At 47.7% G+C, this 26741-nt stretch overlaps 7 protein-coding genes across 7 annotated transcripts; 4 read left to right on the top strand and 3 right to left on the bottom strand.

Moving 5' to 3' along the window:
* EDB93DRAFT_1080068 (tubulin folding cofactor D C terminal-domain-containing protein) lies at positions 1-4467 on the top strand (the record flags this gene model as incomplete). The annotated part of the gene is made up of 18 exons (XM_041445502.1): positions 1-162; positions 221-402; positions 468-746; positions 794-869; positions 915-1136; positions 1212-1316; positions 1364-1621; positions 1676-1900; positions 1962-2062; positions 2114-2267; positions 2316-2435; positions 2483-2708; positions 3152-3500; positions 3557-3698; positions 3753-3976; positions 4027-4107; positions 4155-4239; positions 4285-4467. The coding sequence occupies 18 exons, from the start codon at positions 1-3 to the stop codon at positions 4465-4467; spliced, it is 3174 nt and encodes a 1057-aa protein (XP_041310706.1).
* A 199-nt stretch (positions 4468-4666) lies between these two features.
* Positions 4667-7056, top strand: EDB93DRAFT_1128952 (P-loop containing nucleoside triphosphate hydrolase protein). Its single transcript, XM_041448861.1, has 10 exons — positions 4667-4840; positions 4899-4926; positions 4976-5003; positions 5100-5370; positions 5423-5562; positions 5624-5950; positions 6019-6169; positions 6227-6414; positions 6472-6601; positions 6651-7056. The coding sequence occupies exons 1-10, from the start codon at positions 4750-4752 to the stop codon at positions 6827-6829; spliced, it is 1533 nt and encodes a 510-aa protein (XP_041310705.1). The 5' UTR covers positions 4667-4749; the 3' UTR covers positions 6830-7056.
* Positions 7057-7325: 269 nt separating this feature from the next.
* Positions 7326-9671, top strand: EDB93DRAFT_1080177 (T-complex protein 11-domain-containing protein; the record flags this gene model as incomplete). Its single annotated transcript, XM_041445513.1, has 3 exons — positions 7326-7737; positions 7793-8451; positions 8475-9671. The coding sequence occupies 3 exons, from the start codon at positions 7326-7328 to the stop codon at positions 9669-9671; spliced, it is 2268 nt and encodes a 755-aa protein (XP_041310704.1).
* Positions 9672-9835: 164 nt separating this feature from the next.
* EDB93DRAFT_62578 (uncharacterized protein) lies at positions 9836-11720 on the bottom strand. The gene is made up of 5 exons (XM_041456909.1): positions 11189-11720; positions 11121-11136; positions 10802-11027; positions 10351-10754; positions 9836-10286 (listed from the first exon to the last, which is right to left on the bottom strand). Exons 1-5 carry the CDS (start codon positions 11549-11551, stop codon positions 10000-10002), a joined length of 1296 nt encoding a protein of 431 aa, XP_041310703.1. The 5' UTR covers positions 11552-11720; the 3' UTR covers positions 9836-9999.
* Positions 11721-12212: 492 nt separating this feature from the next.
* Positions 12213-13115, bottom strand: EDB93DRAFT_63005 (uncharacterized protein). The gene is made up of 4 exons (XM_041456920.1): positions 12671-13115; positions 12532-12611; positions 12384-12476; positions 12213-12325 (listed from the first exon to the last, which is right to left on the bottom strand). Exons 1-4 carry the CDS (start codon positions 12820-12822, stop codon positions 12273-12275), a joined length of 378 nt encoding a protein of 125 aa, XP_041310702.1. The 5' UTR covers positions 12823-13115; the 3' UTR covers positions 12213-12272.
* Positions 13116-13949: 834 nt separating this feature from the next.
* On the top strand, positions 13950-19123 carry EDB93DRAFT_1128917 (uncharacterized protein). The gene is given in 8 exon segments (XM_041448860.1): positions 13950-14751; positions 14799-15034; positions 15084-16124; positions 16173-16230; positions 16280-16838; positions 16890-16996; positions 17016-18680; positions 18733-19123. The coding sequence occupies 8 exon segments, from the start codon at positions 14031-14033 to the stop codon at positions 18954-18956; spliced, it is 4611 nt and encodes a 1536-aa protein (XP_041310701.1). The 5' UTR covers positions 13950-14030; the 3' UTR covers positions 18957-19123.
* A 1749-nt stretch (positions 19124-20872) lies between these two features.
* On the bottom strand, positions 20873-22567 carry EDB93DRAFT_1101707 (uncharacterized protein; the record flags this gene model as incomplete). The annotated part of the gene is made up of 5 exons (XM_041447123.1): positions 20873-21064; positions 21118-21432; positions 21600-22085; positions 22127-22241; positions 22407-22567. The coding sequence occupies 5 exons, from the start codon at positions 22565-22567 to the stop codon at positions 20873-20875; spliced, it is 1269 nt and encodes a 422-aa protein (XP_041310700.1).
* Positions 22568-26741: the final 4174 nt, after the last annotated feature.

The raw sequence follows: 26741 nt of genomic DNA, 5'->3' as shown, positions 1-26741 counted from the left end.
ATGGACGAGGACTCACAGGAAACTCGATTATTCGCAGCTTTCGAGCGTCATGACGAGTTTGTAGCAGCTCAAAACACCCTGCTGGCAGTCGATTTGTTCGTAGAGCCCAGTCGCGAAGAGGAAGATGTAGAACTGGGTTGCAATCAAAAATTAATCATGATTGTAAGTCATCCATTATATTCAGGGTTGAAGTAGCTTGATCTTGATGTGGTTGAGAAAGTTTGGAGAATACCAAGAGCAGTCGTATCTGTTGGACCCGTACCTTGAAAGCCTCGTGTCTCCCGTCGCGGAATGCCTCAGAAGATATGCAATAACATGCGTTAATGCACGAGGTTCTCAGTCTTCCAGTGGCCGTGTGGAACGCCTCGCAGATCTTCTTCATAACTATATCAAGTTCCGCGGGTATAAGACAATAAGTCGGTAGTATTTTCTGATATATCCCCCTTATATTCATTTCAAGCAGCTAGATTCTTCCCTCATGAAGTTTCCGATCTCTCGATCGCCTTGGATTTTATTCGGTTACCGTCAGGGCCAGTAAAAGACCTCAGTCAATGGGGACTGCGTTATACCGTGCTGCTTTGGCTATCTCTCATTTGTCGGATCCCTTTCGACTTGCAGAAATTCGATGATGCCACTCGATCCGGTGAAACAGCGAATGCGATCGAGCTCGTTGGAAAAGACCGCCTGAACATGGCTGGTTTAGAACGCGAAGGAGCGGCTACCCTTTTGGCACGCTTCTATGCACGGTGAGCTCGATGCATGTGATGGCATACATTTCTTGAACTTCTTCAAGAAAGGACACCAAGCAGCAATTTTCCTCTTTTGTCGAGTGGTCAATAACGGTCTTCCACTCTTCGGATATCATCCTGGTAAGATGACTCGGTGCTTTCCGAAACGCGCCTCACTTCAAGTAGTCTATAGGAGTATTGCAAGTTCTTTGTGAATTGGTCAAATCTGGCTCTTCTGAACAACTCCAAGCCTTTACGCAGCAGTTCTTGGAAATTACAGATACCTTAGAGCAAAGTGCGACCTTGGCTAGCAACACATTGGTACGAAAATATCGCACGAAACTGCTATCGCGCGTTGCGTTGCGTTTGATGCCTCCAAATATATCCAGATCCAAGTTAACATGTAATGTCGACTCATATCTCAATATAATTGACGACTTAATCTGTAATTTCACAGTCCGTAGTCTGGATGGTGATATCAAGAACGAGACTATCAATGGGAACATAGATGATGACGATGAGGATATCGACGTTCCTGAAGAAATCGACACAATCTTGGAGTCTTTATTTAAGAGCCTGCAGGATAAGGTATTTGTTCGTATGCCACGTGCGAACATCGATTACACAACGTATAGGACACAGTGGTACGATGGTCAGCAGCCAAAGGCATTGCTCGCCTTTCAGAGCGCCTTCCGTCGGATTTCTCCTCTCAAGTATTAGAGACGATTCTTGGTCTTTTCTCAATCCATTCCGTGGCAGGTGCAAGTGTTTATGATACTCCTGCCATCGCCGAAGCTACTTGGCATGGAGCCTCTCTCGCGTCCGCAGAGATGGCGCGGAGAGGTCTCGTTCCAACTGCTGCACTAGGTAGCCTCTTGGGCTGGCTCTCTAAAGTGAGAAAAGCCAGATATGAATTAACCGCTTTTCGTGATAATGATGCACATTAGGCCCTCTACTTCGACATACGTAAGGGGGCCCATTCCATTGGATCAAATGTACGGGATGCTGCGGCCTATGTGATCTGGGCTTTAGCGAGGGCACAAGATCCGGATTCCTTCTCTCCTTATGCTCGTGAACTCGCACAGTGGCTCGTTTCTGTGGCGTTGTTCGACAGGGAAATTCACATTCGAAGAGCGGCTAGTGCTGCCTTCCAAGAACATGTGGGCAGAATGGTACACTTTGATGTGCTTGTCTCAGGTCAATTACGTTGAAAGTTCATGCAATGTGTTTCAGGCGCTGTTCCCACATGGCATCGACGTCCTTAGGAAAACCGACTTCTATGCAGTCAGCGTGCGACGGAACGCGTTCATTGTCGCTGCTCCACAGGTCGCTGAGTAAGTCGCCCTTTCACAACGAAGAACCGACAATTCAATGAACGTTACTAGGCACCTGGAGTACAGATCATATCTGATCGATCACACCATTTCGATCACTTTGCGTCACTGGGATGTTGCGATGAGGGAGTTGGGCGCTCAGGCCTTGCGCCGGATATGCGAGCTCGACTTGAAAACACTAGGGCTAGAGTGTGCCTCGAAAATGGTGAGGAGACCGACTATTCATCGAAAGATATCCCTCATTGTGCATTAGGCGAGATTTTTACACTCCGTTGATGTATCTGATGTACATGGAGCACTTGTAGCATTGACAGGTATCTCTGAAGCGTACCGAGCCCGGGGGAGTGAAGAAAATCTAAGCAATCGACAAAAGGTGCAGATGAAGTCCTCACCGCGTCTCTCTTGTTAATAGTCCATCAGATATTTGCCTTCATTGCGATTGTTCCCCAAGATGCCGTAATGTCACCACGAAACGGCCTAGTACTTGCGGCGGCGTGTGATCTCATTGCAAGCAGCCTGACACTACAGGAGGTTGAGCTTCAAGAAAAATCATCCGTTCCCCATTGGAAAAGGATTATAGACCAGGGACTGCGACACAGAAGCTCTTCCGTCCAACAAGCTGCCGCTGCTGCCATGGCCACAACAAGTTCCTTGATAGATTGCTCACCAGATGTGCACAGATAAGATTAATTGATGCTACATCTTTCAAAACATTAACTGACATGCCCCCCTCAGCACATTAATCAAGGACTTTTGCCGTGGCCCTCAGTCCTTGCAGCAAAGTCTTGGCTATACTCTAGGGGTTCTCAATTATAATGCGCATCCGCATGGTTTCTCTGAGGTAGTCAAGTGCTTGTTGGACAGCGTCAATTCCAACGTAAGATTTTTCCCTAGTTCAGGGTTTTATACCGATTGAAATGGTGATCGCAGTCCTCCGGAAGAATGTCGAGCATTGAAGCACGTCGGAATTGCTTTCAAGCATTACCCAAGATCATCACGAATGTACTGCCTCGCCTCACCGAGTGTTCGTGTTTTTATTTTATGTTCGGCGGATGTAAATGAAACATCTTTCCTCAGATCTAATCGCAGACAGTATGTATGGAGTCCTTGATGCCCTTGACAGCGGACTGGATGATTACACGATGGATGAGCGTGGCGACGTTGGCTCGTGGGTACGGATGGTGTGCATTCAAGGTCTAGCATCGATTTTCGAAGATCTCTTTCGCGTTTCAGGAAACATACCTGACTTCGCAAATTACTTGCCTGCGCAGAGGTATCACAGTGTGATAGCCAGAATCCTTCGTCAAGGCGTCGAAAGACTGGATAACGTACGGCAAATCGCAGGACAATGTTTGTTGCGATTGTTTCGCATGCCTCTCCCAACCGTTCCTCATCAAGAGGAATGGTGTATCAAAGGCTCAGAACTCCTGATGAAACTGTTTCTGACGTAAGTTGCTAACGGCTTGCTGCTCGTGCCTATCTCATCCCGAACAGTGACACATCGGACACTATGACCAGCTGGAGTGTTGGGGAATGGCTATTTCCTAAAGCCGTAGAACTACTCAGCATACAAGAGTACAGACAACCCCTACTGACAGGTCTTATACACAGTGTAGGAGCTAGAACTGGAAGCACGGTCCGTCGCCTTTGCAATTTTATGTTTATGTCGCATTTCTGATGACGTCACTAGCACCGTCCAGCATCTTTGAGTCTGGTTTCGTTTGCGCAGGGCCTTCCATTGTCCTCCGACGATTCTGGCTATAGTTTGTCCGAGCTGTGTGACGACCTCACTGAGTGCGCACAAGGGAGAACGACGTCAAACGCGGTAGTGGTCCCTGTCTTGCAAACGTTCAATATGCTTTTGGAAGCAGATGTGTTATCTCGCCTGTCTAGCGTTGGCAACGGCCCATCAAAGTCGCCTTTGTTCCTCTCTGTCAATCCAATTGAACTAACGAGGCTCGCAGACTGGAGAAATTATTGAACATTGCAACGAGAAATGTACAGCGATTGAAGAATGTACAGCGAGTGCAGGAGTCCATGAAAATGTGGGTTTATCAATCATACAAGAGCACCGCAACTAAGCAATATGTAGCGTCGTAAATCTCTTGGTCGTTTCCTCGGTTTCAAAATCATCCTCGGAGCGAATCATTGACTTCCTTTCTCACCCTTATCCAAAGGTCATATTTTTACATCACGGATGGATGATACTGACCGTGGCTTAGATCCGGACCAGTACGGCTGAGTACCTCTACACGTTCATACAAAGCAGGGACCTCGGCTGGGAGGCAGATGAAGCAGTAGATGAACTGCTTCTCGAAACAGAATGGTATGTTTTTGAAATTGTGTCTCCTTTCGTCCTTCAAATAGCTGACTTTGTCACAGGTCTTCGGAAAGCATGCAAGTGAAGGTGGCAGCAACTCGCGTCTCGGAGCTCCTCTCTTGCCCAATTACCGAGTGATTAAAACGTTGTCCAATGTATGGCCTATGCGCAGGACCAAGTCGCATGTAGATCACATCGCATGAATACCTTACTTAGCTGAAATGTACTTTTATACGAGTATGGGCGTGTGGTGATCTTAATGTGGCATGCGTGGGAAAGTGTCGGTTTGTAGTAGGGCCTGCTACTTACACTGGATCCGAAAGCACAACCTGCTGCGCCCGCCAACGCCAAGCCTCACCCGTGCATCATGGTTGCAGACCCTCGCATAAGTGACGGAGAGCTAGCCGCAATCAATGCAGCTGCAGTGACGCGGGAATACCGCGTCCAACCACACCTTGGTGCGTCCAAAAGCATAAGCATTACAAGACGCCGAGTAGTTATTGACGAGCCCTTAAGACTACCGCACCGTTTCTGCGATCAACGGGTAAGTGTAGTTGCCATAGCTAATGAGTGATCTGACTAGGTTCCTACAGCCCGCTTGTGGTGCTTGACAATGTCAAGGTGCGCGGCGTTTTGATATTGGTTTTGATTTTGTTCTGGTTTTACATTGCCTTTGGTTGGGTTGTGCTGACATACATACTTGCTTTTTTTGCGCAGTTTCCTTCATACAATGAGATCGTACAGCTAACTTTACCCGATGGATCGAAGCGAGGCGGCCAGGTTTTGGAAGTTCAAGGAAAGAAGGCGATTGTTCAGGTGTTTGAAGGCACATCAGGGGTGGACGTCAAAGCGACGCATGTCGAATTCACAGGAAGCAGTATGAAGTTACCTGTGGCCGAGGACATGCTTGGCCGTATTTTCAATGGTTCTGGAAATCCCATTGATCAGGGTCCAAAAGTATTTGCTGAGGATTACTTGGACATCAATGGTGCGTGGGTCATGTGGAGACTCGGCCACCTCGTGGTTAAATGGTGGCGCAGGATACCCAATCAATCCTTACTCGCGCATATATCCTGAGGAAATGATCCAGACTGGGATCTCGACGATTGATACGATGAATTCAATCGCTCGTGGACAAAAGATTCCTATATTCTCCGCTGCTGGTTTGCCACACAACGAGGTGCATATGAAGTCTATTGAGAATTAAAAGGACCCTCAAGGGAGCTAACCGAAATGCGCAGATCGCAGCACAGATCGTACGTCAAGCCGGTCTAGTGAAACGTCCCACCAAAGACGTCCATGACGGACACGAAGACAATTTCTCTGTCGTGTTCGCAGCAATGGGTGTCAACATGGAAACCGCACGGTTCTTCAAAGAAGACTTTGAGTCAAACGGTAGTCTCGATCGCGTGACGTTGTTCCTGAATCTTGCGAACGACCCCACCATCGAGCGTATTATTACGCCTCGTCTTGCGCTCACTACGGCAGAATACTATGCATACCAGCTGGAGAAACACGTGTTGGTCATCTTGACTGACATGTCGTCTTATGCGGATGCCTTGCGTGAGGTGCGTTCTTCGTTTCTGTCGAGTTTTCTGGAAATAGGCTTACTGTTCGTGGTGCGGTTCATATGCAGGTTTCTGCGGCTCGGGAAGAGGTGCCTGGGCGTCGTGGCTACCCCGGTTACATGTACACAGACTTGTCGACAATTTACGAACGGGCTGGACGAGTAGAAGGCCGGAATGGTTCTATTACTCAAATTCCCATTCTGACGATGCCGAACGATGGTGACGTCATCCCGACTTTTTTTTTTTCAATGTTCAAGCGCTGATCCGATAAGTTAGACATCACACATCCTATTCCTGATTTGACTGGGTATATCACGGAGGGGCAGATTTTTGTAGACCGACAATTGCACAACAGACAGATATACCCACCCATCAATGTGTTGCCATCTCTATCGCGGCTGATGAAGAGCGCGATTGGCGAGAAGCTTACGAGGAAGGATCATGGTGACGTTTCGAACCAATTGGTGGGTGCCTTCATATTAGCCGAAGTGACGATCTGAGTTCCTTTTGAATTGGTGCAGTATGCGAAATACGCGATCGGTCGCGATGCAGCTGCGATGAAGGCTGTTGTTGGCGAGGAGGCACTGTCGGCTGAGGATAAGCTTGCACTGGAGTTCTTGGACAAGTTTGAGCGTCAATTTGTTGGACAAGGTGGGTGAATTTATCAAGGGGCGTGGTGAAATTTCTGAAGGCTATGCAGGACCCTACGAGTCTCGTACCATCTTTGATTCGCTCGACTTGGCTTGGTCGCTGCTTCGGATTTTCCCGAAAGAACAGCTTAACCGTATAAATCCGAAGATTATTGCAGAATTCTACGGGAGGAAGGCGACGAAGAAGGTTAGTGAGGAAGAAGAGGAGGAGAGATTAATTGATATGTAACGATGACTGTTGGGGGGAAGGGGGGAATCTCCATGCGCTCCGAGCTAGAAACAAAGTGAAGAACGAGGCTTGAAATATTTCCGTGGTGTGCGGAATGATCAACGTTGATAGCACGAGTTTTTCCGGTTCGATCATGGAGTGAGCTAGCGTGTACTTGGAAATATCGTAGTTGTTGATGATAATTTAAGAGAGACATGTGTAGCCTAGGATCTCCCTTCAAACTAGACAGCGTGGTATACAGCTGGCCAAGCTTCGCGGTGTACGTCAGGTAAGTAGCATATGGCAGTTACATGTGTTCGCCCTGAGTTGCCTTTATAACGAAACCCATCATTTTTCACTTACTCGAACTCCCTTTTTATCTTGAACCACCAGCATGAGCGATTTCGCCGGTCATCAACTCAATTGTAGAAAACGAAAACTCAAGAACGACAACGAGGATGAACAGATATCAGATTCAAAATCGAGTTCAAAAGACGATACTAATCCTTCCAGTATCATGATACTAGACCCAACTTATGCTCCTCGTCAACCACCACCTTCAATATCGACAGACCAAGCCGCACGTGCTGTATGGCCATCAGAACCGAATTCTCCCATTCCAACAGAGACGAGAGCTAACAAGCGCCCAAGAGTCGATACCCACAATCTACAATCTTTTAAATCTCATAGGCGTTCAGCTATTAAGACTCCTTCATCACCTCTTACTCCCTGGCGAACTTCCTTCAGAAAAACGGAATCACGCCCTAATCATCTAGACCCTCATTGTACTGCTATCGATTGTTCTCCTCTGCCTGTACACCCTCCAGTCGACCTATCGTCACCTCATATCCCCGCAATGCACCCCCTCATCAATAGACAGACACTCAAAGAACTTGATCTCGACTCTATCCTCCGTAATCCCCAACTTCGTCAGTTTTTATTATCAATTCAACTTATCATATATCTAATATATATGTCCAATAGGACACGATCTTCTCTTTGACGCTGGTCTCCAGTTTCGTCCAACATCTGGTCGACGTAAACGTGATCTATCTGACAAATATTGGTCCGCTATCGCACAAGAACTCCAGACAGGCTGCACCTGCGTTTCCTTTGATCTTCAATGGAAACCCCACGACCTCCTCTGCGTTTGCGCCCAAGGCCCCATACCTCAAGTACCCAGCCTCACCTACTGCTCCCCTCTCCGAGCACTCACACTCCGCATGCCCTCCCGCATTCGTCACCTCCTCACAGAATTTCTCGAAGTCTTACTCTTTGTTATACAACCCCTTACAAGCATATGCGGCACCTACGCCAATCCTGCAACTCTCCAGACGCAAATCGAGCAACACGCAGCTCAGGCCGCCCATCTCAGATCCCTCTTTGATCCGGAGCTTATTCAGCAAGAGCTTCACCACCAACTTTTCGATCCATCAGGACTCTTCATCGTCATTGGCCAGACTCTCAAAAGCCATTGTGCTCCCATGCGCGATCGTCTCGTCGACGCTATGGTAGATGCAGCCAAAGCTTGCGCCCCAGGCTGCGGTGGCAGTAAGGCGGACGCGGTCAAGGCCGTTCGCATGTGCCTCGATATATTGGAACTCATGAAACTGGCAAGTCTCTCCCAATCATTTTTCTTCCCTGTCCTGAAGGCTTTCTGCTTTAGGATATTGCGAACCACCAATTACAAACCCTCCGCCCATTCCTCATAGAAACCGCGGGTCAATACGAGCTCAAGGCGTTCAAAGGCCGAAAGGGGGCAGGTGCCTCACTCGACCTCACCCGGAAATGGATACGAACGGCATACCACCACCTCATGTCCTCGTCCCACCCAATCTCACTCTTACTTCCCCATCCGTCCCACCCTTCCAACACCATAACTCTAAATTATCGCCAACTCCCACAAACGCAACAAATATACCTAAGCGTGCTCAGAGCGCTCACGGACCTCGTTTTTGAGCCCCCTTGTGGCCCATCCCCCACGCCCGTTCCGCATTCCCACTCCCTCCAACGCGAACGCGTGTCGAAATCGAGCATACCGTATCTCCCTTTATACCCCGAAACCACGTATTTGGACGGCGCGCGTCTCTTGGTGTTATCTGGCGAAGCGGCAGACGCTACTGCTATGTACATGTTCCTTCTTTTGTTCCGGCAGTTGGCATTTAGCGATCCTGACTCCAATGCTTGCGGCGATCCCAGCTCCAGGGTGGTTGTGACAGATGTCCAACTCGCTTCGCTTAAAAAGGAAATCCGAGACATCTCTTCGGGGCATCTTGGACATTGTTTTGCGCAAGTGAAAGGAGATGGTGATGGTGAGAGATGGGCAAAGATCAGAGAGGATATTGTCTTGCAGATTGCTATGCGAGCGAAAGAGGCTCGTTCGTCTTCCACACCTTTGTCGGGTTCACCACAGACACGAAACCCAGAATCAGCATCAGAACCAGGGTCGGATTCTCAACCCCAATCGAGGGTCCTCGCTTCCGCACCAGACGAACGCATGCTCAAACTAGCCGAGCGCTGGTCCGATACGAACATGCGCCCCAACTCGCCGCTGAGCACGCTGCTGCGCAAGAGGATCCGCGATGTTGTGTTTAATCAGGTCGTGTCGCTCACTTTTCCTTCTGCGTCTTCGCGCCATTCTGGCGTGAGCACAAGTACGGGTCTAGGCAAGTCATTAAACTTTACATCCCTCGCCCCTCCTTCTCCATTATCATCGGGCATGGAGCCTCTCGCAGATGAGATCCGCTTACTCTCAGAACGACTCTCGAGGTTGGCACATATCCATCTGGGGGTGTATCTTCCGTTGTATGAACAGGAGGAATTTTCCACGTCTGTTTTTTCTGATTTAGAATCCTGTAGCTAGTCTGTTGTACATTATACATACATACCTCTCCACCACCATCATTGTTTGGTTCCCATCCATCATCCTCCGTTTCTTTCCACATTTCTTTTTTTTTTCATTCTTGACGAGCATTTGGGTCAAGAGACCTACGTACATGATTGATACCTCTGACGAAATTGACGAAAGGAGCAACGAGGAGACGAGGACGACCGCTGTGGCATTACCTTACCCAATTAGCAGTGGATAATACCCCCATCCATCCCATTGTATCCCATCATTCGAGGATCTAATAAATCAATGACAATGACAATGACATGTACTTTTGATTGAATGTACGATGGATTTAGATTCAGAGTTTCCTACGTTTCTTCGAGGGCTGGGTTCTTTCTTCGTCTAGAGTAGATCGTGTGCGCTTCTGTCCATTTCTTCCGACGTTGATGTTGTTAGAATCAATGTTGATGCTGGCGTTGTTGGTGTTCGAGTTGGTGCGACCTGGAGCCGGAAACGGACGCGATTTCTTCTCTTTCTGACTCTGTTTTTTCTGCTTCTTTTCTATCGCTTTCTTTACTGCGCGCTTTCCTCCACTTGATGCGATGGCGTCGTAGCGAGCTTTCATTAGCAATTCTTTTTTCTCGGCTGGATGTGAGGTGATTTGATCAGCATCAGTCGGCGAAGACGAAAGAAAGGGAACGACGCTTACCCGATTTCATCCACCACCCAGCTTTCCCCTTCCTCCTCTTCTGCCTCTCCTCTCTCTCAACCCTCTCCAGTGCCTCCATCTCCACCTTCTCCCTCTTATCCATATTAACACTACTCTCCGCCCTCTTCACCGCAAGCTCCAGTCTCCCGACTTCACGCTCTCGTGCTGCGCGCAGGTCTTTTGGGGAGTTTAAGAGCAACTTTCGCGCGAGGCTGAGATTGGAGCGGAGGGTGCTGAGTTCGGAGGTGTGGAGCGTGGAGAGGAATGTATAATGAGATTTAAACTTTTTGGGGTCATAGGAACCTGTTATGTGCAGGAAGCGGGGATCTCGGGGTACGGGTGCTTTTGTTTCGATTACTGTTCGTCGACGGGTGACGGGGCGTTTGGAGGTTATTTCGGTGGGGCTGTGCGCGATGAGATGAGTATGTGGGTGATGGGAGGGGGTACTTACGCATGCTTGCTTGATCTCTTGGCGAGGTCTTTACGCGGTTTTGGGTTTTTATCTAAATGTTCTTTGTCTTTGTCCTTGTCTGTAGTCCGTTCGTCGTCGGTCGGATATGCGTCTTCTTCTGATGGCGCGTCAGACTCGGACTCTGATTCGGAATCGGTTAGAACGCGGGATTGGGAGAGGGCGTGCTGAGCTTTGCGGAGCATTCCTAGGGGTAGGGAAGACAAATCTAGAGATAGAAATAAAAAATATAAGTAGGATCAGTTGGTTGCACATAGATGAGTGCATGTCCTTCTCGACATGTAATGAAATTCGTACGCACCGTCCTCGAGAGACCGCTTCGAAGCGCAATCAGTAAGTCTGCAAGATGAAAGCAAAACGAGAGCGAACCAGATCTCGAGAGGGTTTTCTTGGGATAACATTAATGTCTTCTGTTTCCCCTTCCGATAGTTCTTCGCTGTTTTCGTCTAGCACATCGGCCCATTGTACTACCCGCGGCGCATCTACGTCGTCCTCATCCTCATCGTCCTCCTGGGCATCATCCGCTCTCCCATCAGAAACGCTCTCCGAGCTGCCATTTGACTCAGATCCCGCTTCAGACTCAGATGCTGAATGCTCGGACTCGTGCTGGTGCTCGTTTTCTGTGAGTGATCCATGATGAACGGGTTTTTGTCGCGTTTGCCGTGAAGTTGATTTTAGTGGTTTGCCAGTGCGGAACTGGAGGTTTGTTGATAATCGTGTATTGTGAGGCATGTCCAGGGTTATCCTTGTACACCTGAGGCTGGGGGAAGTCGGGAGTCGGACGTGGATAGTGCACAGCCACACCCTTGAACTCGGATTTCAAAGCTTGGACTCCTTTCGTCTTTAACGTCATCCAGCAAGTATTGAGCACAATCTACTCGTGCACATCTGCGCCATAATTCAAAGCTACCCACCGCAATACCTCCTTGTATATCGCATTTTTGTTGTTGAGTCTTCCTTGGCTTTTCCCAGACTCAAGATTAGCCTAATTATGACTTCGAGAGTTCGGTGGTACCTTAGTTGTCCTATCTTGATGTTAAATTTGATTGCGGGTCCTCCAAACATCAAGCTGGAGGGCCCCGCTTGCCCTAAACTTACTCCCATTCGCAGTGCAAGTTGATTCAATGGAAAAGCCTAGCGTGGTGACTTCTCCGAGTCCGAAAAGGCTAGACCCGTCACTTCAAGGCTTTGCTTCCGCCGGCAAACTGTATCATGATTTGAACGTTCCGAAGTTCAACTTGAAGCTTGAACCATCACAGATGATATTCAAAGCAACTTCGCCACTAAACTACAAGTTGTCCAGTAAGATCCGAGTACATAGCTATTACATATAGTCCATCGCATTAAAGTTCACTACAAGGAACACGATTACACCTGCGCGCCTTTCGTTCAACGTTCAACATTGGCATTACTTGTTCGTCGCGTGATTGGGTCAGACGTGGTAGGGCACCAATTAAACGCCAATGATAGTGAATTGTGGGCTGTAATTGCCCGAGTCACCGAAGACTACGAGTGATGTTGATTAGCTTGTGCGCACCACTCTGGGATGGAATCATAGACTTACGGACAATCGAGTAACTCTGACCTGTACGCACAAACGGAACTTGAATGGAAACACGACCATCCAAGATGTCGAATCCGACTGCCAAAGGATGGTCTGAGACATTTGTTCAGCCCGAGTCGGATATGAAATGGGAAGATAGGAAGCTTACCCAGATCAATGATGGTGTTGGTAGCTAGATATACTCTGCCGATCCCGTTGGTGATGTTTACGGGTGCATCATTGGTCTCCCTGCATTCGATGATAATGAGATCGACGATAAGCGAAGACAAGAAGCAAGAAGCACTGACCAGGTAACATTGTGATGTTGACCAGCTATCCAGACCACACCAGATTTTGGGTAAATGATCGGAGGGACGAAAACATCTCTGCGCATAGGAGCAGAGAGGGAGAGGCTGAAGAGAGCCAAGAGGGTAAGGATGAAAGTTGTGAATGAGATCATGATGAGTATTCAAAAATTTAACAGAGTGATCGTAAGTTGGTAGTCGTACAACGGAGAAGCTGCTCGATGGGTCTTTAGAAAGTTGGATGAGCTGGTATTTGTACCCATTGGATAGTAGCCGTGTGACACCACGTAAGAAGCTGACTGGTGCGTTACTGGCGGACAGTCGATCTTGGATCAAGACTCGGTTCTCTCTAGTTCGGGTCGTTGTCAGATCTTCTGTGCTGCAGCGCGCAGGCGGCAATTCAACTTTGAAACTTTGCGTTGCACGAACTTCGAGACAACTTCGAGGTGTTAATTATTTGGAAGCGCTTTCGGTGTGACGGCGGCTTAAACATCACGATGTGCCTAAGATAATGACTTCATGCTCTCATTTCAGAGTCACAATCAGCTGTTACATCAATGCATATGCGTGATCGGAAGAGGGGGGGCTGCAGAAGCTTTACCAGTACAGTTATTTAGTACTTATCGGTACCTTGGACTTTTCATTTGTGGAGTCATCGGAAGCCGCAGGTTTCCATCGGACTAAATCTCGAAGTTATCATCAGTACACTTAAATTGGCTCATTGCTCGCACCTTCTTCCGCTATGAATGTCAGCGGAAGTTCTTGCAGAAATCCTCCAACTGATTGTGAGGGTAATCCTCATCTGGATTCTTCTGCCTCGTGTTATCACGTTATCTGGATAAGCCATTACCACTTTCTCCTGTTACCTGCGCACCTGGGCAAGGTACTACCCACCTCCATGATATTTCGGTCCAGCATCCCCAATTCCACTATTATCGTCCGCTATGAACTAGACCGGTTTACAAGCTGGTCTCAGCTTCTGACTAAAATTCGCAAGGCGGCGTCTGCAAATATATTGTCTTGTTTTGAGTGTCGAACAACGTTGAAAACGCGTGGTGCCTTCTCCAAATGTATCTGCCAGGATAGTGAAGATAACTGGATACAGCTGCTGCCTCAAGCGGGACAGCCCCTCTGTTGTTCGGTCTCGAGACGGTCTTGTATGACCTTTGGGTTTAGGCCAGGCCGTGTTTCCCATGACACGATGCCAAACAGGTGCAAATATTGCACGCGACGCGTAAATTGGCGCGTTTAATTGCAATTATTTTAATATTTGGGTCGCGCTTAGTTTTCGGATACAGACCACGACGTTGACCTTCGCCAACATCTGCCACCTTCAATTAACGTCGTAGTAACTACTATCGACATGGTGGTATTAACTAGTTTGCCTACACCACCTGCAACGTCTCATAGAGACAAGGAAATAACCAGCTTTCCTGGCTCTCGTGTCGCTTGGACTCAACAGAACCAATACCACATTCTTACGAGTCCAAAAGGTCAAGTTCCCTTACCACCAACCGCCTCACGCCAGTGTCCCACAAAGTCTATTCTGAAGAGATCAACCCCAAAGCTCCTCACCGTGTCAGAGCAGGGACAACGGGAGGTAACTCCAGAACCAGAAGACCCGCTTGTAAACTTGTCGTATCTTACGAGACCTGTCTCCCAAATTCTTGCATCAGAAACATCCTTTACCGACCTCATCGATGCTTATGCCGTCCTCGCTGCCCGCATTAGGTCGGCAGTGGCGGGCACAACCGACGCGGATGCTTCTTGGCCTCTGTTTCAACCACTTCGTAAGAATACGCAGCTATTCACTGATGTGGTATGTCGCGACCTGGGTAAAGCGCTTGTGGAGCCGAAGTCTCCTGAACTTGAAAGCGAAAGCGAAGATTTTCCATTTGCTCATGAGGAAGAGGAAGAACTTCCTTCCCTCCTACCTTCTCCGAAAAAGAGTCCCAAGAAGAAAAAACGCGGTATGTCTGCTGGGCAGGCAAAATACGCGCGTGACCTCTGCACTACCTCGCACGCCGTCATGAGGTTGCTTGGATCGATCTTCACCCTTCCTGCCGTCTACCGCATCTTTACAGGTGCGTTTCTATAACGTTCTGAAGCATATAGCCTGACATTTTGCAAGATGCGCAATTAGGCGAAATGTTGACCGCCGTTTTGTCTATTCCCATGGCCGATGTGCTCCCGACTCCTAATGCCCGGAAAACATGTGCACTGTCAATATGGCTTCTGCAAGTTCAGCGCCTACCAGAGGAGGTCCTCGTACCAGCAAAAGACAGAATTGCTTTTGCTCTGCGCCGAGGTATGGAAGGTGAACTAGGCAAAGAAGGCAAAAAAGGATCCGCCTGCGACGGCCTAAAGGTCAACAAAGTTATTCTGGCCTCTGTTCGGTGCTTACTCTATGCTACAGGCTATACATGATCTTTCCATGTATCAACCCTCAACTTTCGTACCTGCATTTACAGAGTTACTCCCGTCTATACTGGCAAACTTGCTTGCGCCAACTTTGCTTCTGCGCACCCAAGCTTGTCACGCGCTCGGAGGTTTCGTCCTAGCTTGCGTCTCTATCCCGCAATCGTCATTGCACGTTCGTATCTCCAAAGCAGTAGCTACTTTCCTTACAACAACTCAACGGTCCCCGTCTCCGCGTAAGACGCCAACGAAGCCATCCTCAGACCCGATAATCGTTCGTACGCTCCGCACGACGCTGAACGCGCTAGAGCCCCAACATGCAGCACAAGGACCTGTCTGGGCCCTTAGCGTCATCGCCAGCTTCATCGTTTTGTTGGGGCCGGCAGTGTATCTGGATGTTCGATTGACGCGTATAATCTCGGCGCTGCTACAACTCGCAGTCCGCAATAAGAAGAGCTCAGTACGAGGTCTTGCTTGTGTTACGTGGCGTTGTGTCGCTTGGTCCTATTTCCGTCCACCCCCATCGTCAGCCTCCAATGACAAGGATGATGTCCAAGAAGTGAACGAGGACGTCGAGCTTCTTCGCGAGAACTACTGGAAACTTCTCAAATCCATTACCGACATGGGTGCCGGTGTCTCAACGGTAGCCGCTCTTTTGGGCGATGATTCCGGAGATGAGGATCGCCTGCGGAAGACCCTGACCCTCGTCAAAGCCATGATCAAGAAGGGCGGTCAAACCTGTGGCGACGGAATGGAGATTGCGAGGATCTTAGTGAGCTTCGAAAATGTCGGAGAGAATTGGGCCATGAACAAGCTTCTTCCGCATTCCCTTTTCTCATCAAATCCGGGGCTTCTTACAGCGGAATACAAGACTTTGGCTAGCGCCGTGAGGCCAATATTGGAGGAATGTCCTCAGATGAGCGATGTTCGGTCCCTGACGAGGGATGAACTGTCTTGCAGCTGGGTGTTTGACGACCTCATTGAGATATGGAGATCTGGACTTGGGTGCCTTGAGCTGCCAGAGGATAGTGGAACGCCGGTCAGTTGCACGCCGGATTTTTGTTTGCACGACTGACATCCAACATAGGGCGATGTCTTGTCAATTTGGGAAGGCCTTCTGAAGGCCAACGTGGCAGTCTTGCAAGGTGAGCATTGGCCGGCGGTTCATTCGTTCAATATTCATACTAGCTTTAGATGACAACGATGACAATGGAACTATTGACTTCGCGTCCAAAGCTGCCGCAATCCTCGTAGACATTCTTCGTGATCCTAAGCTCGACCTGTCGGCCAAGTTTGGACCTCCTCCATCTCAGCGAGTCAGCAGTCCTATCGGTGGAGTCAGAGTTTCCCCCAGGCGAACCTCGATACCGTCTCGGTCCAATGCTGCTCTTAAACTAGTCGTCACCAGAGACTTATGGACCGTGGTACGAACCACTTTCCCCAATAATGTACTTCATTCTGCTGGTGCGAGGCTCCTTGCGTGTTTGATAGAGGACGAAGCCGACCTCGTCTGGGAAACGGATTCTCCGGACGATGCTAGGAAACAATGGGCCTACCTCTGCGCAGAAGTTCTAGTGGTCTGCGAAGCCGACGATTTGCGAGAATTCTGGGCAAAGAGATCGTGGGCTATGGCTATGATGTCCTATGAGCCAGGAGTTCAGAGCATCGTGTGGGGCTGCTTCGTCGAGAAGTGGACCGAGGACACCGAGGGGTCTTGGGAAGGAGCCGCCTTGTTACTCGGTATTCCTTTCGGGTATGCATCATCGTTATCTTGTATCTTTTAGAAGATCTGACCTGTTTGCAGGAAATCAAGCGCATGGGATATGACTAACGACGAATTCGAGACCTGGGATAACTTCCTGCAGCATGCAGTCAATAAAGCCCTCGATTACTGGCATCGATGCTTCCACCGTGCTCGATCGTGTTGCAGAGATCGTTTCTGAGAACCCATGCCCCGCCTATGCATCGTCGACTCGCGTTGCTGATCTACTGCTCACGCACCTTGATATGGCTGATGCCCGCCAGCTTCCCTCGTACATTTTCGACTTTGTCAACGATACTCTGCAGTCCACATATCCGCCTGAGCCTCGGAACAAAGTGACGTCGATCTGGATGATACGATCACTGATCCGCGTAGTTGACGCGTGTCCTGCTGAACTTCGACTGAATCTTTTGGATACGCTTCAAGAGGGCATTAGCCTTTGGATATCGGATGAATTTCACGTGTTCAATGAAGATGAATATGCTGGGGATTTGCTCCCGCTGTATCAAACTTCTTTACTGGGTATGCAAGAACTTCCGAGGGATGTTTATGTGCTCGACACGCTATCAGCACTTATCGAATCTGTGTTTTACGGTCGTGGAGACAAGCCTTCGATTGCATATGAATCGTTTGAAGAATTCTGGCAGTCGACTTTCGCTAGCCACGAAGAGCCAGAAGGAGGGTGGCCCAAGAGGATTCAAGCCTGCGTCAAGTGGTTCTCCAAGCCGTGTGCAGCGGAGGAGGAAGTGGCTGTAGAAGTTTCCGAGACTGTTCCTCAGATAGAAGAACCCGAGTCAGGATCTTCGTCCGATAGCCTAGGCAGCGATGATTATCAATACCCCAGCTCTCATACGACTCCCGAGCTTGATTCGCCATTCGTGTCCGACCAAAATGACTTGCCCTCTTCAGGCCACCTCACTAATGTCTCACCATTCGTCGGTCGGCTCGGACCCGCACTCTTTTCCCCTTATGAAACTTTAGGATCTGACTCTCCGCTATTCCCCTCTATCTTCTTTCCGACGACGCCGACGCAACGTCAAAGCCGTGCTGAGACACCCCCCCGCCCCCAAAAACCCTCAACCACCCCAGAATCATTCCATTCGCTCTTGCTTCGTTCACCCGCTTCGACATTACCATTGCCCTCAGTTCCTCCATCGACCCCGCGGAGATTACCAGCCAAGTCAGAAAAGTCGCCATGCAGTGCGTCACCAGGCAAACGGCGGATGCTCGAAGACAAGGAAAACATGTCACCTGTTCGGTCGGTCATGCAACGTATTGCGAATAGTTCTCCGAGCAAGGAAACTGCCTCTTTATCCGTGCTTGGACAACGAAAACAGCTTGATGGCCCTCTTGACGATATCACTATGAAAGGGAGAGCATGTGGAACATTCATTCGTTCTTCAATCGAGTTTCCATACGTTGATGGAGATAGTGATCTCGAGGACGAACTGGTTGTGGCGAGCCTTCTCTCCCCGAGTAGATCATCGACGTCGAATCTCTTTCCAACTCCAGTTGCTAATGTCTGCAAGAAGCGGAAACGCGTGCTCATGGATGCTGTGGTTCTCCCTCCCCTTGAAGAAGTTCGTCTTCGGTGGCAGATGCAGCGTCGGGCTAGCATTGAGCAACCGTTTGTTATGTCTACGCCCAGCAAAGGCATGCGACGCACGCGTTCTTTGCCTTCAGTACTCTCGGACGCTGAGATAGAGATAGATGAGTCTAATAGTCGCCAGAAGAGAATGAGGCTCTGGGACGATTCGGACTCCAATACTTTGGAGGAACAACTGTCTTCTTCGCCCCTGAGGGCTCTGGAGGACATACAGATGGCGGGTAGTGGTAAGTGTAAATATGACTTCGATCATCACATGTGACTAATCATTCTGATCAGATGATTCTATCATGCTCACTGGGCCTACACGTGCGCCATCCGAAGGATCAGATGATGATCTTCATGCCCTTGAGGTTCCTCCCCAACATCTGGTATCACCAGCTCCACGAAAAATGGCGCATGACCTATCCAGCGACCCCCCTTCGAGTCCATCCAGAGAAATACTCGCTCGTCGGAAACATCGCATGTTGTCACTTTCTGAGAAGCCAAGTTTGTCAGTCTGATTTGCATTATATTCACTGCACACATACCACCAATATTCGACTCATACATGTTATATGTATCATTAACTGTCTCACTGTTTCTATTGTAGCTGTCATGGATTTGTCATTATCGTAATTACAGGAAATTGTACTGCCAATCAAATGAAATATGGTATCATGACACCAGACTCCGAGTCGCAGAACTTCAAGTTGATTATTGATATGAACGAACCACCGTCTTCTTGCGCTGCCAGTGGCGGGCTTCTGATAATCCCGATCGACAGTCGCCCGGTGTGTTCCCCGTCGCAAGATTCTGTCCCTCGCCCTGTCCATGTATTGTTCTCGGCATTCGAAGGTATTATATGACTTACAAGGTCATCGTAAGATGAAACGATCAAGTCCTCGACCATCATTAATTATAACGAGTAAATTCAAGCCATCGGTGTCGATTCCGATCCGACGAAGACAACGACGATTCAGTGGGACCATCAACGATGCATATCCATAGATCTTAATTAATGCGAGTGACTAGAGCTCCAGGTTTGCCAGATCTATGCATACAATCAACGTTATTTAGTCAAGATCGTGATCCTCAGTTTTTACTCTTCGTCGCAGATAGTGCTGTTAATATCTGCTAAAGGACGCACTGCGGGCAGCAAGGTTTCGGGGATTGTGGCGGCCATCCGTTTCCTATGGATCTGATTGGCGTTTTTTTGTGTGATAAATCATGGAAGGGGAAACGTCATTTTGATTGACTGACTTCGCATTACGGATACAAATCGCCGTTTCTTCTAGATGTACCCGGGTGTTCGTGCGTTTTGACAGTTTCACGTATTGCTCTCGACCCACAAACACAAAACAAAATATCGGATAGTCATTGATAAATAGATTACATCAGGAAACCCACAGCCGAGCAAAAGTGATTGTAGCACAGCGCTTCTTTCCAATTAATTGACTGTAAGATAGGCCTCACTCAAACACCACTAACATCACGTGGTGTGACAGTGGTGTGACCGTCTACTCAAATTTCGTAGCATGCACTACTAGTAATTATAAGTAACAGTTGGGGAAGGGTATATATGCTGATATGAAGTAGATATAGAGGTATATAGTGTTTAAATTGAGCCCATTAAGATCATTTGCGAGATTGGCATTTCTCGCAGTCCGTTTGTGGGCCATAGCTATGGTGTGCGTCACTTAGGCACCACCAATTGTGTGCTAATGTCCTGCCATCTTGAAAAAATGTCAGAATTTTAATTCCTCTTACAAAAATGTTCCTTTTGATGAGATGAACAAAACTGTAAGAGCAATTTTCAATCTGATCAAATTTGATGGAGATAAAAATTTTGTTGGCAGTCAGATTGACCACTTGTTATCTACCCTACTGACAGTCAATCAAAAAGTTGTGCTACAGTCTCTGGAACTCTTCGGTGGGACTTGTACTTGGTTGAACTGAACTGCTGGACCTTCAGCTGTGCATCTTTGGTCCCAAGCCCCGACCGATAGGCATCCAACCACCTGTGAGTCCAATGCTCCCATAACTGGATAGTCTGCAATGAAACAGATGCCAATGCTCATGGCATGTTAGCCTTCAACCCATTGAATGTGCAGTCACAGTGTTTATGAAGGTATCTCTTGACCTTTCCCCAGAAGAACTCGATAAAGTTCAGCTTGCAATGGAACTTTGGTAAGAATATGCAAAGATGACTGGCATTCTCGATGATCTCCCAAATGAGTGAATGTTGCTCCTGAAAGTCAGGCTGCAATTCCAGTATGCGCTTGTTGCAGCAATGAGTAGCATCTGCCTCGCACTTTGATTTGCATTTCTCGTGCCGGCCCCGCTCGTACAAGTCACGTTCAGTCAGAATGGCCTTGACACCCTTTGGTTCGCCAGGATGTTCCAGATGGTCAGGTGGGAATGACATTTCCTGCTTGACTCATATGCCATCTTGGATAAACCACCCATTCTGCATGCTGGCCTGTTTCCTCCCTGGATGGATATTCATTCGGCTGACAAGAAGCACATCCTCGGCATATGTGGAATGTCCTTGAGAGTTGTCAATGAGAAATAGTGCTTGATATCCAGGACCATGAGCACGCTCAAATGTGGGGATGATTTTCTCAGTAAGCTGGGAGTGAACAAATGAGACATTTTCATACAGGCACAGCGATTATGATGAACCTGAGTGCAGAAATTCTCACCGCACCAATAGCCTTTGTGGTTCTTGCCATATTTCATTGTTTCTCCCACTTCGACCAAATGACCAACCGTGGAGCAGATGACATCACTTCGGTGAAGTCCACGACCTGCTTCCTTTTTCCGCAGATGGAATTCATCCTCAAAAACCCAATACTGGCCAACTGCATCATTGGCTTGTGCTGTCATTTCGTCGTGTGCACAGAGAACTAAACAACGTTCAACATAATTTGACAGATTGGCTGGCACTTCAGTATCAATGTTGCCAACAGCAAATTGAACCAATCTGGATTTGCAGGCCTTTATAAATGGCAAGAACTGTTGTTGGTGATAGTGGATTACATCTGGACAGTCATGCCCATCAAAATAAAGACCCTTCCAGTGTTTGAGGAAATGAAAACCTTCACATTGAAGCCATTGACGAGCGGTGCTCAGTGAGATGCCTTGGCCAACCTTCAGATGGTTACAGGAAATATTTCAAGCTCCATGTACTTCTTCAGACCACACAGCATCTCCTCCTCAACAAGGTTTTGCATGTATTTTGTGGCTTCAGCAGGGATAAGCTTATCTTGTGAGAGTTGAATGAGCTTTTCTGGATTTACGACCCATTTGTTTGAGCAGACATATGCATGCAGCTCGGTGGCAATCATGGGATCACTGAGAAGGGAGTACACCTTCGCATGTCGACCTTGTAAAGATTCGGGGAGTTTGCAATCTGCCACCCACAGCCTGGTCCAGCTGCGCACTTGGCGGCCACCCCAGTTTGCAGCAAATCCATGACTTTCCACTGCCCTCTGTGATGCATCAATGGAGAGCTGTTTCATCTTGATGACCATTGTGAGGTAACTCTGGATCGAGTGTGCACATTTTGCCTGCAACCCATTTGGACCTCCAACAAACACCATTTTTTTCGCCTTCAAAAGCTTTTCTATCGAAGTTAATGCCTTCTTCATCTAGTTTCCTTCACCAGCCTTCTCTGCTCACAGTAAGGTACATTGAGCTTGCACCATTTCAATGGCGGAACAGCTGGCTGATCACTGTCGCTATCATCACCATCAGATTCTGTCCCATCATCTGACTCGTTGGAGAGGTACACAATCCATGACTGGCTAACTCAAAGTCAGGTAAGTTCAAATTCTGGGGCTGACAAGATGGGGAGGGTGCATGAAATCTGGGTTGTCCAAACATTTTGCGCATAAGCATAACTTGTGGATCATCTCTGATGAACAGTGAGTAACTCAGATGTTATTCAATGTTCAAACCTCAAAACTCACAATGTTTTCCTCTTTTCACGGTACTCTGCAAGCTCTCTTGCAGCCTTGTCATGCCTCCTCTTTGTTCGGCTCGAGTGGCCATTATATCCAAGTGCCCTGTTCTGTTCTGCCTTCTCCCATTCTACTACTGTCTTCTTCTTGAACATGGGAACGGTTGGCATTGGGTGACCATGAAGACTTTCAGCCTCGGCTCTGAGAGCAGCCAAGTTTTCCTCCAAATCATCGCCCCCAAATTCACAAAGGCTTTTGTTGTCAGACCATTCACTCTATGACATGTCCAGTTTGTATTCTGAATCACTGCCTGAGTAATCTGCATTGGCACCACCCAGGTATCCACAGTCAGACTCTGAGTTGTCATCCGAGTCAATTTATATCGGGACATGTGCTGCACTGTGTAACCTCATGTCATGTGCACTTGAGCCTTCATGTTCAGCATTAACGATGAGGCTATGCTCTGCTTGTGAACGAGACGGAGAAGTGGGCTTATTGGGCCAACGAGCTGCACGAGCCTGAGTAGCTTTGATATTGTTATTTCTTTTGATTATTGTACCAGTAAAATGTGGATTTGAAAGCGCCAGTCACTCCGTGCCATATGCAAATCATATTTTGTACTTAGGTTGAATCCTATGACAACAATATTGAAGCAGATTCTCCATCCTCTGCGTCGACTTTGGCAGTGGCTTGTAGAGGTTACCATAATAGGCTAGGGGTTAGGGTTAGGTTTACAAACTTTGAGTCAATTTGGCCTCTGCACACAATTGGTGGTGCCTAAGTGATGCGCACCATAGCAAGGCAAGCCTGGCTTAGTCAGCAAGACTGTACACAAATCTTCTTATTGCATTGATTCATGGATAGTTGTTGCAAATCTGCTTCCTGTGAATGGTGAGGAGGTCATATGGGCTGTTGCGCCCGGAAGCCAATTACTATCTAATGTAGTGTAGCCTCTGAAATAAGCAAATGTCACACTTTTCTGCCTCAAAATTGCAGTGGTGTGACTAAATACATCATGTGACGTTGGTAGTGACTGAATGAGGCCTATCTTAGCATCCTATAGCATCAGAATAAAGGCTCCATTAGTGCTTGGGGAATTTTGAAAGTGTCATAATGCCCAATAAGCAATCTATGTATTGAATCCGAAAGGTCAAGCAACTCGAGCCAATTCATTATAATGCTAAGAAACAAAACCAACAGTAACAAACTGAAATGGATTATGAAAATGCTAACATAAGTCTTTTTGGGTAAGAAACCTCTTTGGTTTGATAGACTGAAACACATCTTCAAGCTCTGAAGGGAGATAAGCATGAGCTGAGATTCCCAGAGTTTAGGAGTGAAACGACGCAACTAGCACATGCTTGCCTCCAAAAGATAGTCGTAAAGCGAGAGACTCATGTGTCAACGGACTGGTGGCATTGCATAATGAGTAAAGGGCTCTAGGATGGGGCTATCATGCAGATATGGGGCCATGACAATGGCATGTTGCTGCAGGTACCTGAGAAATGCATCCCCACTCCAATGACCCATTGACTTCACAGTCTCAAAGGTACACCCCACTGTAGATACTCTAGTGTTCCTCCAATGCAGATCTCATGACCTTTCAGAGGCTCCATCCCTAAACAGGAGCATTCACACTCCAACCTTCACAGAAACTCGGAATGAGTCAATGGCCAAAGTCCATTGTGATGGCACCAGCTGAAAAGTGCACTATCTGATGTGGGAGTGTTGATGTGGAGGTGAGTCTGTAATGCCCACTGAGGATCTATCTCTCCAGATTGAGGCACAAAATATAGATCCTCTCCATCCATAGACATCTTTGAATGAGGTAAGCAAAGTACAGTGACTTTCAAGCCATGCTGATCTTCCACATAGTGAATGTCAGACACTGTAATGTTAAAAGCGGTGTAGAAAGCTGATTCCTGCTGGGCTCAGCAGAAATCGTACTACCTAGACAACAAATATTTAGGTAGATCTTAGCACAACCTAGTCTGCTATACTTGCAGAGCAAGTGCGTTTGATCCTATAGGGGTAGCTGTTTGGTATTAGTTTAGATAGTTAGTTATCAGTGATAGGAAGATAATCCGAAGCTAAGAACTACTTGTTCAAAGGGAAACTGTCGGGTCTGAAAATATCTGAGTTGGGTCGGGCGTCGGACTATGTGACGGACTGTCGGGAATGTGTCGGACGGTGAAGGAATGTGTTGGAAGTGTGTTGGAATGTCGGTCAAATGAGTGTTGGATGTGTCGGAGTGTTTCAGAGAAAAAGAGCGGATAGATATTTCGCAATACAATAAAGTACTACTAATATCCAATGACTTCCATCCTACTACTGAGTAGGGAAAAGTAAGTAGTGCAATAGGGAGGAAGTACTAGATATTAAATAGTGACTATGTAGAAATTCGGAGTGCTATAGGCGAGAGTAGTAGCAATATTTTGGGTCCGAAATCCTATGTAATAGGACATGTGGTACTGCGGACCATGAGAAAACATGTAATAACACTGTATACAATGCTTAGCAAGTCAAAAGGAGTAAATGTGCACCTAGTGGGAATAGATGCGACTGGACAGGACATAGGGAGGACTGGTCTGATGCGCGGGAATGTCGGGTCAGGATCGGACATATGTTGGACTGTCAGAATCGGACTGTCGGGGTAGTCGGAAGTGCGTTGGACAAATACTGTTTGACATCAGTATCAAAATAGCTAGTTCCGAGCCCAGCATCGCGACCATCGTTACAGCGGGATCAAAGGTGCTCAATAAGTGCACTGTTAATTCACCTAAACGAGCTTAGGTAAAAAATGTGGTAACAAGGCAAGTGTAGACGGCAGCATCAAACAGAGCTGAAAGATCTAGTGCAGAATGTAGTGAAATGCTGATGTTCACAGTGAAGGGTTGACATTTAGGACATTTGGAGGGTGAAGGAGCCAACCATGTAGCACCTTTCAGTGCAGACAAGATCTCTTCCAAGCTCCCGAGCCATGTGAGTCCGTGTAGAAGATGTCAAGCTCTGACACCATAGACATATTTCTCTAGTATCTTCCTAGAGTACATACCTGCATAATTCACAATGAAACTGAGGAGCAGTAAATGAGATGCAGGACCACACTGGTCCTCAGAGATTTGATGAGCATCACAGAAAACATGATAAACTAACAATCCCAAACTGTAAGCTTCTTTAGTTCCAGAGGCAAGTGAATGCCCAATAACAGTGAGGATACAGTTCAGATCATGATCCGACAATGGTAGTGCAACACCATTGTGATCGGAGATGGTACAACTCTGCTAAGGATGCCATAGACACAAATAATCCTTTACAAGACAATGGGGTCTCAGTGAGCAAGACAGAGGTGTAAGTGCACCAATATAAGACTGAGGTTGCACAGATAACTCATCAGCATAGGAGAGTGGTGCTGCAGCTGCAAAATGTGACACTATTCATCTCAACCATCTTGGAACTTCCACAGCTCTTCTCCATAGTCACATTCTGCTGCCCCATCATCCAATGAGAGGTGCATCATTGAGATAGTCGACAAAGTTGTCATAGGTGTTGGAGGCATCTCAAATGAAGTGAGAGAGCATAGTAGGAAGCTCAATGGGGGGAAGGAGCAAACATGCTAAGGGAAACTTTCCTCGAAATGGACCATCTGTGGGGTTGTACATGCTGTGGATGTAAGAGACATGGAAGGATGTGTTGTGTCCAAATAGTTCAAGTAGAGTGAGGATTTGCCAAAATACGCTGTTGGTTGCCCAATTCCTACTCTGTCCATTTTTCCACCCTTCAATGACCCCGGGATTGTCACAATGGACTCAAAAGTGTTTTCCTAAGGTGGAAATTCTGAGACAGATGATGCAGCAGATGAGCAGTTTGAAACTGACTGCCTTGGTCCATCCAATGTCTTTTGCTCCATCGAGTATGTGCCATCCTGGTAACAGCAACCAAGCATGCCAAAAACCATGGATAACAACTGCAATTCTAATACCTGAGCTGGCATTGGAGTAACTATGGGCATCAAAGAGGTGCAAAGGTTGTGGGATGTCACGATGGAGTGAGGGGTTGGAGAGTTGCGTAGTCCGCCATGCAAGATCAGCAGTGAGATGTTGGACAGAGTGATGTGGCATGAAAGGATGTGCACTGGAGATACTGTGCATTGATTTCATCAAGGTAGGTAAGCTTATCCCTAGGGAACCACAAGACAGGTGTGGAGCAATTTTCCATACAAACATTGTGCTTCAATAAGCACATGAGTTAGTTGTGAGAGCCAGGAAGTGATAGCTGCAAGGTATTTTGTCCTCTTTGTATCGGCCAGTGCAATAGTGAGGTGGATGAAGTTCCACAGAAGTC

This window comes from Suillus bovinus, assembly GCF_016758785.1.
Source record: "Suillus bovinus strain UH-Sbo-P2 chromosome Unknown EDB93scaffold_10, whole genome shotgun sequence".
NCBI classification, from domain to species: Eukaryota; Fungi; Basidiomycota; class Agaricomycetes; order Boletales; family Suillaceae; genus Suillus; species Suillus bovinus.
Note: the sequence above shows the minus strand (reverse complement) of the source record. Positions and strands in the feature narration are given on the sequence as shown.

Excerpts from the sequence above, each read along its gene's own strand:
- EDB93DRAFT_1128952 (XM_041448861.1), top strand. The coding sequence starts at position 4,750 with ATGGTTGCAGACCCTCGCATAAGTGACGGAGAGCTAGCCGCAATCAAT. Across the intron at positions 5,563-5,623 it reads CTGGTTTGCCACACAACGAG|ATCGCAGCACAGATCGTACG; the intron begins GTGCATATGAAG and ends CGAAATGCGCAG. Across the intron at positions 5,951-6,018 it reads ATGCGGATGCCTTGCGTGAG|GTTTCTGCGGCTCGGGAAGA; the intron begins GTGCGTTCTTCG and ends GTTCATATGCAG.
- EDB93DRAFT_62578 (XM_041456909.1), bottom strand. The coding sequence starts at position 11,551 with ATGCCTCACAATACACGATTATCAACAAACCTCCAGTTCCGCACTGGC. Across the intron at positions 10,755-10,801 it reads AAGAGATCAAGCAAGCATGC|CCCCACCGAAATAACCTCCA; the intron begins GTAAGTACCCCC and ends CATCGCGCACAG. Across the intron at positions 10,287-10,350 it reads TGGGTGGTGGATGAAATCGG|CCGAGAAAAAAGAATTGCTA; the intron begins GTAAGCGTCGTT and ends CCTCACATCCAG.
- EDB93DRAFT_63005 (XM_041456920.1), bottom strand. The coding sequence starts at position 12,822 with ATGATCTCATTCACAACTTTCATCCTTACCCTCTTGGCTCTCTTCAGC. Across the intron at positions 12,612-12,670 it reads CAACATCACAATGTTACCTG|GGAGACCAATGATGCACCCG; the intron begins GTCAGTGCTTCT and ends CATCGAATGCAG. Across the intron at positions 12,326-12,383 it reads TCAGAGTTACTCGATTGTCC|TCTTCGGTGACTCGGGCAAT; the intron begins GTAAGTCTATGA and ends CATCACTCGTAG.
- EDB93DRAFT_1128917 (XM_041448860.1), top strand. The coding sequence starts at position 14,031 with ATGGTGGTATTAACTAGTTTGCCTACACCACCTGCAACGTCTCATAGA. Across the intron at positions 14,752-14,798 it reads CGTCTACCGCATCTTTACAG|ATGCGCAATTAGGCGAAATG; the intron begins GTGCGTTTCTAT and ends ACATTTTGCAAG. Across the intron at positions 16,125-16,172 it reads CAGAGGATAGTGGAACGCCG|GGCGATGTCTTGTCAATTTG; the intron begins GTCAGTTGCACG and ends CATCCAACATAG.